Source organism: Antechinus flavipes, chromosome 1 (genome assembly GCF_016432865.1).
Source record: "Antechinus flavipes isolate AdamAnt ecotype Samford, QLD, Australia chromosome 1, AdamAnt_v2, whole genome shotgun sequence".
Lineage (NCBI taxonomy): Eukaryota > Metazoa > Chordata > Mammalia > Dasyuromorphia > Dasyuridae > Antechinus > Antechinus flavipes.
Genome location: NC_067398.1, coordinates 617,287,789 through 617,303,414, shown reverse-complemented (window position 1 = coordinate 617,303,414; position 15,626 = coordinate 617,287,789). Strand labels below are relative to the sequence as shown.

At 39.3% G+C, this 15,626-nt stretch overlaps 1 protein-coding gene across 5 annotated transcripts in view; it reads left to right on the top strand.

The window, feature by feature from the left end:
- Nucleotides 1–1,412: 1,412 nt before the first annotated feature.
- The window catches only part of MTSS1 (MTSS I-BAR domain containing 1), a 216,634-nt gene continuing 202,420 nt past the window's right edge, over nt 1,413–15,626 (top strand). For 2 of the 5 annotated variants that reach the window (XM_051971069.1, XM_051971068.1), the window contains exon 1: nt 1,415–2,115. In XM_051971069.1, the coding sequence (XP_051827029.1) occupies nt 2,044–2,115 (72 nt within the window). In that variant the 5' untranslated portion in view covers nt 1,415–2,043. Of the gene's footprint in view, nt 2,116–15,626 lie in introns of all 5 variants that reach the window. The other 3 variants (XM_051971070.1, XM_051971072.1, XM_051971071.1) reach the window with 3 other exon arrangements.

The following is a 15,626-nucleotide window of genomic DNA, read 5'->3' as shown; positions in this document are numbered from 1 at the left end:
ACCTTGATAGCATCTCTAAGTCACTGAATACGGACCTCCCCTACCAACCCCTCCCCATTTTACATATTAAGTTATGGCAGGCCCAGGGAAGTTGTACCTTACTTAAGTACATTTGGTAATAAATAGAACTAGAATTTCAACTAGCCTTTGACTCTAGAGAATCAGAGCAGTGGTGAAAATGCATACATTGAAATCATCTACATGAAGCGCTTTGGAGTTCCTAAAGCATTATATATTATGCCCGTTATCTATCTCTAAAATTACTCAATATTTATCCAGTGCTTATTATGTGCCAGTCACTGTTCTGAGGCTGGGGGTAGAAAGGCATAGGGCAGTTCTTGTTCTCCAGCAATTCAAGCCTCCCCTCTTTGTTTTTTGATGTCCTCAAATCCCCTTCAGGGGTTGAGACTTCAGAACCACCCTCTCAATTTGTTTCGAAATGTTAAATCAATAGCTTTTCTGCACATTGATGCAACTCTATCAGGTGCAGCGTCATCATGCAGATAATGCTTCTGTTGCCATCATGCAGATTCTGCTTCTGTTGCCATACATTCACATGCGTATATGTATGCATATACAGCAAGCACAGATCTGCAACATGCATATATACATGCATAAAACCACACGTAGCATATATTTGCATATGTGTATGCACACGCATGTATAGATGCACAGGTGTATGCAGGCACACACTTTATGTATATGCACGTATACACACAATGCAAAACCACTCAATGTATGTGTATGCACGGACATAAATATACATACATACAAGTCACTATAGCAAATTATATATAATATGCAATATATAAATTATATTTAACATGCAAAATTTTATCTATATATGAGTATGCATGTATGTATAACATGTGTGTATGCGTGCACATACAATACATATAATTTGCCACCATGACTTGTCATTGCAGTCATGACATCACAAATCAGGCCTTTTCCCTAAAGGCCGATGCAACCTCCCTGAACTGCCCAGCATGCAATTTCCCGGAGCTGGTGCATTTTACAAGGTGGTGGAGCCCAAGGTTTTGTTTTGATGTTGTTTTTTTGAAATGGGGTGTCAATTTCCCTCCCCCCGGACGGTGGGGAAGCCGAGGGACTAGCTTTCGCGAACCCTCAGCCCCCACCCGGCCCAGCCACAAGAGGGAGGGAGGGGGCGCAGCGCGCACACCTCGCACCTTCCAACTCCCGGCGCAGCCGCTCCCTTCCTTTGCAGGGGGAGCCCGCGCGCGCCTCCCGGGCCAACGTTCCAAACCCCGCCCGCCTGAGCTCTGCCCAACGAGGCCCGGGCCTCTTCACCCCCGCTCGGCGGCGAGCCTCGGGAGCGCGCGCGTGCGCTTCTTGGAACGTCTGGCTGGCGGCGGAGCCGAGCCCGAGTCAGTGCTGGAGCAGGAGCTGAAGGGGCAGGAGCTGGGTTGGGGAGCGGCTGCGGGAGCCGCGTGAATAAGGGGGGCGGGTTTCCAGCGCAGTGCCAGGAGAGTCCCCGGGGTTACAAAAGCCGCAGATTGCAATAGACTTCTAGCTTGTGAACCGGTGCCGTTTTTTACCCTCAAACAGCACTCGAAAAGACCTTTGGAATTATTATCCTTATTATTATTTTTAAAGCGTTGTTGGTTTTATTTTTTTGAATGGAGATGACTCCGAGTCAGAGGGTGACTATCTGTGTAACAAGATGGGCTTTGCTGTTACCTTTGTGGGGAAGAATAGTCGCTTGATTTTCCACCTCTGGTCCTTTTTGAGGTTGGGAGCCCTTAGACGGTGCATGTAGGGAATAAGCATTAGTAAAGACCTGGGTTTTCATTTAAAAGAAATATTAGATAACTGATTACTGCCACCTTTCTCCACTCTTGCGGAAGAGGCTTCAAATCACCCCGAGATTTCTCCCGCATCTTTTTTTTTTAAAAAATCACTTTAAAAGGGTTGCAAAAGGAGCCCCAACCGTCCCCAACCCAACGCTGCCGAGTTGAGCAGCAGCCGGAGGCGGCGTGGAATTGAAGCGCTCTCGCTCCTCAGTCTGCCCGAGCTGGGAAAATGGAGGCTGTGATTGAGAAGGAATGCAGTGCTCTGGGAGGGCTCTTCCAGACCATTATCAGCGACATGAAGGTAAGAATTGGGGAGGGGAGCTGGTGGCCCGGCGCTCGCTCCTTCCCCTCCTCCACCCACCCCCGCCGGGAGCCCTTAGCCGGGTCTGGGGAAATTGCATCCACGCTGTTTGACACATCCCTCCTTTTATCCTTGCACCGAAAGCTCCCCACCCCCAAAATCCGTCCCATTGCCTTCCTATCGCCACCTGCACGAGTCGGGGGTCTGCGTTAGCTATAGCCCTTTCCCGGGGGGCGGCTCTGCTCTCTTAAGCTGTTTCTGCTGGGCGATGGGTATATTTGAAAAGGGTGCCCCCTAACAGTCTAGGAGGGTCCACCTTCTAAGTCTAAGGCTGTCTGAATGGGACTGCACCGGTGCCACCACCGCCCCACCTCTGGGGCCAGCGCTTGCTCTCCCCAGCTCCAAGTTTTCCTATTGTCTTTGCATTCTGGCACTTGAAAAGGACCAAGTGAGCGCGCGGATTGCTTAGGGGAGGGCCAGGCAGTCAATCACCTGCAAACCAAACCTGTATCCCGGAGGAACGGGAGCTGGTGATGGTGATGGAGGGAGGAGGAGGAGGGCGACGACAGCAGGGTGGTGACTTGGTGTCACTGTCCCGGTCATTATCGAGTGTGGCTGACTTGTGGGAGGAATGGAGAGGGGAAAAAAGCTAGCCTTTTTCTCTTTCTAGGAGGCGAGCAAATTAACTGGATAATTAATCTGTTCCAAAGCTGTCTCTGGGTGTTTGTGTGCTGCGGGCATTCCTGCCCTCACTTTCCCTTTGGGAGTCTTACAAAAGTTCCCAATGCAGCCTTTAATAGCCTTCTCCCTGGGGTCTTCCCCCCCTTGGCAGCCTCCTCCTTTCCCCAAAAAGAGGGAAAGAGAAAGGCTTGTCTTTTCTACTCTGAATGCAAGTGTCTCCAACTAGCCCAGCCCCATTTTTTTTTTTTAAGAAAAACTACTCATATTTTGATGTAGCCACTTTAAAGGTTATCCTGTACATGAAAAAGATTGAAGGACACTATTTTTTTTTTCATGGAAGGGACGCAAACCCGACCTTTTTAGAGCCCATGAAAAAAAAAAAAAAAGTGGCTCTCCAGCCATCCCTTCTCAACTCTTCCAAATAAAGCCAGCTGCAAAGGGGATGCTTAAAGGCGTAGTGGGTGGGGTGGGATGGTTATCATTATTGTTATTATTATTTTAAATCTGTGTTTAGGATTAGTTCTTTGGCTGGGGTCCACTTTGTTTTGCCTCAACAGCTCTGGGTGGGTCGTGTTTAATTAAAAGTAGGTCTCCTAAAGAGAGTAGGCAGGTTTGGAAAGCTCTGAGGGTGCGTGGGCGTGTTAATGCGATGCCCCTCGTTTGCGGCTGTTGTGCCTTCTCCAGATCAGCTTTTGTCTGAGGAAGAGTAAAGGTTTGGCCAGAGCTCATTGCAGTTAAATGGACTTCAGGAAGGGGAATGCTGGGCTGAGGAGGCTTCTTCCCGTTCCCCGCCCAAACCAGGCTTGCAACATACACAGGCACTCTCTCCCATCCTAGCCTTAAAGCACACACACAAACCATCACCTCCAGCACCGCCCCAGAGGGCTGCTTTTATTTTTCCCCTCTTTATGGTGTCTTTAATCCTCTTCCCCCCATCTTTTTCATTATGGAAGAGAAACCCCAAAACCAGTTTGCTGGGAATTTGACTTTGCAGAGGGACTTTTGTTTTCATAGAGTGTGATCTGCAGTGACACTCTGCTTGATAAAAATTATCATAGTTGCAGGGTCATGGATACGAAGAGCAAGGAGAGACTTCAGAAGTCGTTTAGTTTCATCCTTTCGTTTTGTAGATTAGGAAATTCAGGCTTTGAAGTTAAGTGACATGTCCAAGGTCACAAGTGTTAGAGCTGAGATTTCAACTCAATCTCTTAACTCCAAATCTACTTAATTGAGCTGGTCCTTTGAATGAGAAGAATTATTATTCCTTCCAAAGGCCAGCTCTACCATTACAACCTTCTTTTGCCTTTTATAGATGTTGAAGTGTTGAGTACTTTTTATTTTTTTTAAAGTGTTGAGGTTAATTCATCCTTCATTCTGAAATATATGAATGTGTGTTTGTGTGTGTGTATATATATATATATGTGTGTGTGTATATATGTATATACACACACACATATATATCCATTTATTCATATATAAATACATAAACACATACACATACTCAATTCAAACCATCTTACTCAGTTGCCAAACCAAATGTTTATTTGAATCAGAGGGATTTTCTAATTACTGGGAGAAGGTTTTGGGATCAGTTGGTAGAGCCTGTGTTTTTACTTTTTGAAGAGATAGATGGATGGGTGTTTCCAGTCTCTCTGTAGAACCCTCTGCTTCCCTGCCCAAGCCAACCCACCACAATCTGGGAGTGTTCACATCTGGAGTTTTTCCCCTGTCTTTGTTCTTTTTAATCCAGAATCAGGGCTTGGTTCCTCCCATTCAGCAGTTCCCATCCAAAATTTCTTAGAGGGTAATTCTGTTTGAGCATTAGGTGATTTGTGCCTTTCCCCTGGTTTTTTTTTTTTTTTTTTTTTTTTTTCCTGGAGCATCCTCCAAGCTGATCATTCCTGGGGGCTAACGTCTCATTCTTTGCTCCTGCAAGGTTCCAGTTGAACATAAAGAATCCTCTATTTCCTTCCCTTTCAGCTGTAGATTTACGGTTTGTGGTCACTGGGCTGTTTCCCTTTTGAATTTAGTAGTTTGAAGGGTTGTATAATGTTCTACACCCCCCAATCCCCTACCTCTTAGTATAGCATTTAAAAATCGTGTTACAGTAAAAGTCTGAGGTAAACATACCTAGGGCTTAGCAGAATTTCATATTCTCATTTGACAGGGAACTAGGAATGGGAAGAAATGGGGGATGTCTTTGATTTCCAAGTATGTTTTGTATAAGGTCTTTGTATATAGAAACACTGAGTATTTTCTTTGAGATTTCCCTTCCCCCAAGATTCCTACTTGGATTAAAGTCTAATAAATAGAAATTTAAAAGAAATTTTCCTAATTTTTAACCGTATACCATAAAAATGTTGAAAGCATATAGAATATAGACTTATTCATGTTTTATAAAGAATGGCAGAAGAAATTGATTTTTTGGATCTCTAATTCAGCCTGTTTAATGACCTGCTTTGTTATTTTTTCCCTTTTTTCCTTTCTTTTTTCCTCCTTCAATATGTTTATAACACCTCTAATCTCCCTTCTCTTTAGACTTTGAAGGACAAGCATTGGCTCCTTGGAAAAGTAATGAAAATGGTTTCTAACCCACTGGTGGACAAATGTGACAATCAAAATAATTGTAGAACAGACAGATAGACAGTTTTCTTAAAAGAAAAAAAATTATGAGTGCTTTCTGACTTGGGAGAGAGTTAGGAAAAGAAAATCATTAAGCAGTGGCTTCCATGTCATTCTTCTCTCCAAAAATGTATGGCAATACCATTAACAGTTGCACAGGAAGGGAGTAAGTTTCCTCTTTGGAGAATTGAAATGAATAATTCCAAGGTCACTGTTCTCCATTCATATAAAACTGGAGAAACTTGGTGATCAGCTCAGGAGAGATTCTTACCATATTTTTGTAATAAGGTTTCAGTTAAGTCTTTACTGATGAGGAAACATTATACTTTTTTTTTTTGGTATTATCCCTCCTCCCCATAAAATCTAGTTGAGTGTCAGGTATTCAGCACATGCTTAATAAATGCTGGTTGCATGAATAAAATCACAAGGTTTTTTGTGCTTTCTTATCTATAATGTACTTGTATTTGAAGAAACACCTCTCAGTCACCATCCATTGAAGGGGAGAGGAATAAGCATTTATTTACTTGATGTCAAATACAATTTACACATTTTCTCATTTGATCTATGCTATGTAAATTATGCCTCTGATTTTATATATATATAAACACACACACACACACACACACACACACACACACACACATATATTTATCTATTTTGCTTGAGCTCAAAGGGGAGGAGAGATGAGATGTTCATAGAATGCAGAGTTGGAAGGTGTCTTAGTGATTATCTAGACCAACATTCTCATTTGGCAAAGAAGGAAACTGAGCAAAGAGAGATTAATGCTTTGTCCAAGGTAGCTTGTAATAAGTGGAAGATTTGGCTTTTCTCAGAATTTGAGAGTTTTGGCCATGGACCATTTAGTCTAACTCCCACACAGAAGGAATCCCCCAAATGGAATTTTTTTTGAAAATTATATCGGCCCATATTACAATGGTAGGTTACCACATTTGCCTTACAATGACTTGGGAATCATTTTTATTACCCTTCTAGGGTATAACATTTGTCCTTCAAAGTAATTCAAAGAGGGGATTTGGGGTGTTATAAACACATCCTAGGAGGAAAAAGCAGGGAAAAGGGGGAAAGTAGGCTAATCATTAGAATGGAATCCTCCTCTGACAACATTCAGGTCAAGTCTACAGCCTTTTGCTCCAAGGCCTCCAAGGAGGGGGAGCACAGCACCCCTGGAGGCAGCCTTTTCCACTTTTGACAGCTGATTGCTGGATTTTGCCTAAATTGGATTCTCTGCAACTTTGACTAATTGCTCATGGCTCTGCCCTTTGGGCCATGCTAGAAAAGTCTAATCCCTGCTCCCCACATGACAACTCTTGAAGACAGCTATCTTTTCTCCTCCCTAGTAAACATCTCCAGTGGTAATTTGGCCATGATCTTTTGACTCACAATCCCAGATGTTTTGTGGGACACCCCGGATTTTTTTTTATCCCTATGTAGACATTTCTCTTGTTCATTGAGGTAGGAGGGAAAGTAAATTATGACACTGTCTGATATTAGTCAGGGATATAGTAAAGTCTAGACATTGGTCACAAAGATTCTTGATTGATTTAGGATCAGGGATTTAGAAGTTGAAGGAGGGTGAGGGAATGTAGAGTATTAGAATAGCAGTAAACTTTAGAAAGCTTCTAATCCAAAACTTCTTAAACTGATTTCTAGCTCTTTAGTCTTGTAACTGAATGTGGGAGTCACAAAATTCTGATTCAGTAAATGTTTGATTTGTATATCTATTTTATACACCTGTATATCCAGGATTGTGTAAAAATTTCTGGAGCAAAAAGGGGTAGTAAGTGGGAAAAGTTTAAGATGCCCTATTCAAATCTAACCCCTTCGTTTTATAGACTTGGCTGGGGGATGCAGTGGATAGGGACCCTGGACTCAAAGCCCAGGGAAACCTGAGTTCAAATGTGGCCTCAGATGTTTATTAGTCGTATGATCTTGGACAAGTCACATAACCTTTATTTACTTTACTTTCCTGTAAAATGGAGATAATAACAGCACCTATCCTATAGAGTTGTTGTGAGGATAAAATGACATAATATTTATAAAGTGCTTTGTAAACCTTAAAGTGCTGTGTGGATATTAGTTATTTTTATTAGTAGTAGTACTTATACAACCCTGGAAAAATTATTATCATTGTTATCGAAGTAACTTAAATCCAAGTGAGAAACTGCTTGAAAACCAAACACATCGGTTTTTATTTTTTTAGCTTTTAATAAATTGGGAGAGTAAAGAATTTGGCTATGTTCAGAAAGCTGTTAGCTAGAAGTGGGGTTATTCTTTCAGTTGAACTCTAGGTTGCTAACCTGGTTGATGTTTTTCTTCTTTCAATGATTAATTTACCTTAAAAAAAAAAAGGTACAGATTGGGGGGTAGGGAAGATTTACTAAAATCAAAGGCTTTTCATCACACATCACACATATTGCTCAAGAAATAACATGTCATGTCAGAAGCTGGGCTGAGACTGTTCCTGTCAAAAGGAGAACTTTGTACAAGGTTAGGATGTTGTGTCTGGTGGTTATATAAGATGACTCAGGTGGGTGTCTCTCCTAAGGTTTCCACATCACTTCTCCATTGAAAGAGGGTGTCAGGTTTCCAACAGAATAAGCTTAGTTGTTTAGTTCCTTACCAGCTGCCTCTTTTTCCTCCAATATCTCCTTCCTAAAATTCTGACGGGAGGGAGAACTAGTAAAAGATCTCTGAAACTCCTCGAAGCATCTCATACATAACAATATCCTTACAAGGTGGTTTCTGGAGAATTATGTTTATAATACCCTGGAGATCCCTAGAAATGGGAAGGGAAGAGAATAAGCATTTATATAGTGCCTGCTGTATGCCAGGTCACCTATGCTAAGCACTTTACAAATTGATCTCATTTGATTTTCACAATTACCTTTGGAGATAGGTAGATAGGTGCTTTTATTATCTCTACTTGAGAGCTTAAATCATACAGCTAAAAAGTGTTTGAGTCTGAATTTGAACTCAGATCTTCCTGACTTTGCCAATACTAACCATAAAACCAATGTGATTTTTTTTCTCTTTCATTTCTTAACCACCACACCAAATCTTTTCTTGAATTTGTCACTCAAAAAAAAAAAAAAAAAGCAAACAGAGGACAGATAAATATCATGAGATTTTGTGTAAGATTGTCCAGCTTGTTTAAAATAGAAAAGTCTCTCTGAAGGACAAACTCTTTGTAAATCATTGATACCATCCCTGATGTTGCCATTTCACATAGCAAATGGTGGGTGTTTGACCAGACTTTTACAGCTTCCTAAGGTTTGGTCAGTGGGGGAGGAAGGCATTGAGGGCAAAAGGCCATAAAACTAATAGCAGGGAATCGTGGGAGGGGTTTATGGTTAAAGAACATGTGTTTTGGTAGCTTTAAAGTGGTTTAGGATTTATTTTTTTAAGACCTGTGCCATCTTTGGTGTGGAGCCTTGGAAGGAGCATCTATCAATCAACACTAGTTGGTCATCTTTTCAGAAACAGATTATTAACTATTACTAAGCTGTCAAGCAGCTCCCATGGAGTCGTTTTGAATAATACCTGTGTGACCAATTTTTCCTTCCTCTGGTCAAACAGACTTTTCATTGCTCCTCTTAGATATCACCTTAAAAATTTAATTCAAATGCCATCTTCTATAGCTAGGATTCTTAAACTTTTTTTTTTTTTAATTTAAATTTTTTTGGTGCTTTGGATCTCTTTGGCAGAAGTCTAGTGGATCTGTTCTAAGAATAATGCTTTTAAATGCCTAAAAGAAAAGATTATAGGATTACAAAGGAAACCAATTTTGTTGAAATACTCATATTAAAATATGATGAAATTATTTCATATTTTTAATTAAATTATATATTAAAAATAGAAATACCTCTTTCCCCTATAAATTAATGGACTCCAGGTTGAGAACCTGTATTCTGTAAGAAGCCATTCTTTATCTCTTCAACTGCTAATGCCCTCCTTCTCAAATGAATTTGTGTTTATTTAGTTTAAATACTTATGTATATTCTGGTTATCTCTGCAGTTAAACTATAAAGTACCTTGATGGGGTAGGGATTTTGTCTGTCGTTTATTAGAAGCAGCTAAATAGTGCAGGTGGATGGGGTGCTGGCTTTGGAGGTAGGAAGACTGGGTCTTAAATTATGCTTCAGATACTTCCTGTGTGATCCAGAGCAAGTCAATTAACCTCAGTTTGCCTCCATTTCTTCATTTGTAAAATGGGGATGATAAATAGTAACATCTATCTAGCAATATTGTTGTGAGGATCAATAAATGCTTATTGGTGGGCAGGTACATGGTACAGTGGGTAGACCACTGGCTCCTGAGTCAGGAGGAACAGAATTCAAATTTGGTCTCAGACACTTAATAGTTGTGTGACTCTGGGAAAGTCACTTAACTCGGATTGCTCGTCCCTTTTTAAAAAAGCTTGTTGGTTGATTGTTCATCTTATTTGTAGTATATCTTTATTTAACAATTTTTTAATTTAGTAATTTATTTAGTATATTTAGTAATAGTAACTCAGACTTGGGATTATTGTAAATCCAGACCTGGATGGGACTCTATTATTAGAGGCTACTGAATTGAACCCTTTAATTTTAGCAGATTTTAGATGCTTAAACAACCTTGGGAGCTATGTAGTCAAATCTCCTGATTTTAGCATTATAGATCTAGAAGAAGTTATCCTTGGGATAACCCCTGAAGTCATTCCCTTCATTTGACAGAGAGAGAGAAGTTATATGATATGTTCAAGGTCATCAAAGTAGTACCAGAGGTGGCATTTGAACACAGATCCTTTGATTGCAGAACCAGTGTTCTGTCTTTTGGACTCTTGCCTTTTCTGAAGTGATTTTAGGTTTACAAGCAGCTTTGCTCATAACAAACCTATAAACTTGCATGCTTTACTGCCTCCAACTAAATTATTTACTCTGTGAGGACAAAGATTGCATCTTCTTTTTCTTTGCATCTTATCCAAGTCCTAGTAGGGTACATTAATAGCAATAGTTAGTATTTATTTATTTATTCATTTTTATTTTTAAAAAAATATTTATTTTTTATTTATGAAATAATACAAGCATTTCCATAACATAGTAGAATAAAAAAGATGATTGCACATGAAACTGTAAATCTATTATGTACAACTTGCTATTCCTTTTAAATATATTATAAAGATATCATGTAAATTTATTTTTCTTCCTTCTCCCTCAGAGATTGTTATTATTAGATACAAATATATTTGTGTGTGCACACTATACATATATTTACACACACACATACATATAAGATATGTACACATATACATATAAAAGTATATATACACATATTACCTCTATTCATGTGTGTATACACGCACATTCTATATTTAAGATTATTCTATATTTAGCAGCGATAGTCAGAGGCAGCCTTGAGTTGAAGCATGTAGACATCTCAGCAAAGATTCAGATAATAATATACAGCTCTGTAGGAAGGGCCCCAAGTAGTACCTCCCATGGAGCTTGACCCTGGAACTCTGGCTCCTTGCTTAGATGCTCCATTTTAGCAGATCAGATCTGATCACCTCTGAAGCATTTATAGAGTTCTCCACACTAGTTTACAAAGTACTTTACATCCATTATCTTATTTGAGCATCACAACAAATCAGTGATGTGCAGATAGTCAAGAATTATTACCCCCATTTTACAGATGAGTAGACAAAAGCTCAGAGAGATTTAATTACTTGACTAAAGTGTACAGTCTACAGTACACAACCAATCAGTGGTAGAGCTGGGACTCAAACACACATCTTCTTGCTATAATAGCTCCTTCCTAGTAATAGGGATGTCAAAAAGGAGTTATTTAATTTTTTCTAATGGGAGATTATTGAAGAGTTAAGCAGTTTAACTCAGGCTGGCAGACTGTAATTCTGGTAAGAACATATTAAATAACTAATTTGTCTCTGCTGATGTAGAGACCACATGGTAAATGCATGGTTGGGCATTAAGGAATCCATTTGTTTGATTGATAAGGCAGATTGGTCAAGTGGAAAGAATCTCGGATTTGGAGTTGAAAAATCTGGGTGTGTTATACATACAGCAGGTGTACTTCAATCCCATGTGATTTTGGACAAATTATTTACCTTCCCTATGTCTCAGTTTCCTCATCTGTTAAATAAAAGAGAATACCCACATGAAGCCCCTTCCAGCTCTAAATCTGTGTTCTCAGATTAAGAACAGGATAGGATGAAACAGGATGGAAAAGCCCAGGTTGGCTGGAAGTCTTGGAGAAGAAGGCTATAAAGGTCATCTGGATCAGGAGTGGGGATGATGATACTGGGATTAGGAATTTCTACTTGGTGGATAATAGTGCAGTGGATAGAGTGCTGGGGTTCAAATGAGGTCTCAGGTACTTTTAACTGTGCGATTCTGTTTGCCTCAATTTCCACATCTGTCAAATGAGCTGAGAAGGAAATGGCAAACTAATACGGTATCGTTACATGATGGAGAGAGTGAAAACAACAGAGAATTCTAATTAGGAGCTGAGACTTCAGGAAGGTCGCTGGTGCAGGATAGAACGGAGGTAGGAAGCTTTAACCAAAAGCTTTTCTGGAAGGGAATGAAAGCCTGAGCTGCATTAGTTGCTGCAGGAATAGATAGCATGGGGCAGATACTGATCAGTTTGACAGGATGTAATTGAATGTGTGGGGGAAGGGGAGAGTACAGGATGCCTCCCAGGTCCAGGCCGGTTGTGCACTTATGGAATTCTCAGAGGCAGGAGGGTGCACTTCTGAAGAATCTTGTATAGTTTTAGGGAGAGGGGAGGAGAGGAGGATCAGGTAATAGCAGACAATGGAGATGATTCCTGGGTTTCAGTCACCTGGTGAAAACACATCTTTGCCAAGGCCTCCGTTTTCTCCCACTCATGCTTCTTTTCCACATTTCTATGAAGTTGTAGAGAGAATAAACAGAAGCACCTTTCCTCTGTTTTAGGGAAGAGGATTTTTTTTTTTTGACATAAGCAGTTCAAATATTGCTGATGCATACATTGGTACCCATTGTGGCTCTAATAGCTTGCTTTTCTCTCTCTTCTAATTATGTGAATTAAGTAAGTTCACCCAAAGTTCACAGGACTTCAAAGGGAACCAGTTGCCTTACCTTGAACTCTATTTTTGTATTTATGTATCCAGACTTAGAACATTAAAAAAAAACAACTTTTAAAATTTCATTTGGACATAGAATCCTTATGGTTGAAGCTGAGTAAGAAGTTCTATTAGAGATCTATGTTCTGAGATGACATTGTCCTCCCCCCCAAAAAAAAAAAATTCTTCCTGCATTGAAACTTGCATCTGCATTCTTGGTTAGATTTTCTAAGTGTTTTTCTACCCCCTTTTCTCCCTATTCTCTTGGTGAGTGAAAAATCAATTGAGTGCCTTTCTGTCTCTGAATTTGGAAAGCACTTAAACAAGTATTAGGTAGATTAGAATCACTTATATCAAACAACTGGGGGTTGAGGAGTTGGAACAAAATTGCATTCTTTGTTCTGGTCTTTTCTTTCTACCCCGTAGGAGGACCTCAATAATCTGGGGAGGAAGAGGAAGCCAGAGCCTGTTTCTGGTCAGTGGATGAGATAGACCCTTATTCTTAGTTTACTACCAACCCTTCTCTTAGACCACACCAGCTTCTTTATGTGAAGGATGTAGGAGATCCTTACCCATATCTCTTTATTCCCCACATTAAGGTTCTAGCTAGATTCTATGAGCATAGTGCTGTTTAATTACTAATCTTGCTTTTTGTTACCATTGCAATTACAACATTGTAAAGACAACTTTGAAAGACATAGAAATTCTGATTAATATGGTAACCAGAAGACATGATTTCAGAGGACTCATGATGTGACATGCTCCCCTTCTCCTGAACCCTGAATGTAGACTGACTTTTTTTATTCTTTTGGACATGACCAATTGGAGAAATTTATTTTGCTTGATAATACATATTATAAAAGGGGATTTGTGTTTCTTCCTTTCACAATGTTGGGATTGGGGGAGGGGAGATAGGAAGGAGAGAATGCAGATTTTAAAATAAAATTAAAAAAAAAAGTCATTGACACAATTAAAATAACCCTCTCCCCAAATAAGGTAGCTTTATTTTTAGAACTTGTAGTGTAGAAACTGGGAAATACAAAAGTTAGAAGTTTTCCCAGCTGAATATATTTTCCCTAGGCTCAGTGCAACATTTACCTGTAGCCAGGGTTTATTTGCATATGCTTTTCTCTATTTGCAAACTATTTCTGTCTGTAAAGAGGAAGTGGATGTGATGATGTAATAAGGCATTGATAAATTTGTTTTAATGCTTTCCATGGAAGAAGTGGTTTTTAAGGATAAAGGCTCTATTTCACTGAATGACTACCCTTCTCTTTCTCTCTCCTTTTCTCTCTTTCTCTCACAATTTATTTTATTTTAATTTGTGGAATAAAGCATTTCCATAAAGATGATTGCACTTGAAACAGCAAATCTACTGTTTCTTTTAAACATATAATGATCTTGTCTCCTCTTTGACATTCTTGGGCCCATTACCCTATTCAGGATTCTTACCTAATTTAGTTTGTTAAAAATAGATTATTGATCATGTTTGTCCCTTCAGTGACTCTTCACTGCATTAATTTGACATTCAAGGCCCTCTGTGTTCTAGAACCAATTTATCTTTTAACAATATTATCTACTGTGGCTTCCTTTCTCATACTTATCCATATATTCCCACCAAGCCTGGATAATTTTTGTTATCTAAATATGGTTGGCATTTTTTAAGTTGACTTACTCTACTTTCCTTGCCTAGAAGACCTGCAGTTTTGTTGGCTGAGGTCCCGTCTGCTCAAATCTAGGTCAGATAGTTTGTCTTTTACAAAAAAACCCCAAAAAAACAAAAACAAAAAAACACTTTCTTTCTACCCTCATCCCTTCTCTAAATGAGAAAGGATGTTTTTCTCTTTGGGCCTCCCAGTTAACTTTGTTTGGAGCTCTCTTAGAGTACATTTTATTTGACCTTTTATTATTGTCATTTGAATGTGTATCTTACTTCTCCTTATCATAATTCTAGAGGTAGAAAAAGAACCTCTGAGGCTATCTACTTCAATTTTATAGATAAACTGAGGTCTACAGATACAAGTGCCTTATCCAGGATCTCGGAGGCAATTGGGGCCAGAGATAGGATTATCTTAAGACCCCTTCACTGTGCCTCAATTATGAGATCCTTAGTGGTAAGATTCCTATACTACAGAAGCATTGCACATGTTTAAGACATTGAATTACTTGCCATTTAGGGGAAGGGAGGGAAGGGAGGGAAAAAATTTGGAACACAAGATTTTACAAGGGTGAATGCTGAAAATTATCCATGCCTATGTTTTGAAAATAAAAAAGTTTTAATAAAAAGAATTCCTATATGAGTAGTAGTAAAGATAATAATAACATAAAATTAAAACATAAATCAAATTTAAATATTTCTGAGGCTGTTAAAAGTACTTGGCTTAAAACAATTATGTGAGGTAGGCGGAGAAAAAAATTAGCCCTGTCCTCACTTTACCAAAAAAATTGAGGCTATTTGCCAAGAACTCCCTCTTCTTCCCTCCTCCTCCTCTCATGTAATTCAGGCATCTTCTCCCACTATCTCCTGCTTCACTCCTCCGGTCTGACTTGAAAATGAGTCCTTCTCTTTGTCAACACCATGTTGCCCCTCCCATGTTTTCTAGAAAATTGTCCCCATGGTCATTTCTTTTTTGTTCCCCTTACTAACTCCTTGTGTACTGGCTCCTTCCCTGCTGTCTACACATACTCTCATTTCTCCACCACCCTTAAATTTACCCCTCACTTGATATCGCCATTCCTTCCAGCTATTATCCTTTTATCTCATTCTCTTCTCAGCTAAAGTCCTTGTTGAAATGAAAATACTTCTATGACTAGAAATGGTTTTAATTTCTTCATCTGAAATTGTCTGTTCGTATCCTTTGATCATTTTATCGAATAAAGAATGGCTTGAATTCTTATAAATTTGAGTCAATTCTCTATATATTTTAGAAATGAGGACTTTATCAGAATCCTTAAATGCAAAAATGTTTTCCCAATTTATTGCTTCCCTTCTAATCTTGTCTGCATTAGTTTTGTTGGTTCAAAAACTTTTCAACTTATTAATATAATCAAAATTATCTATTTGGTGTTCAATAATGAGTACCAG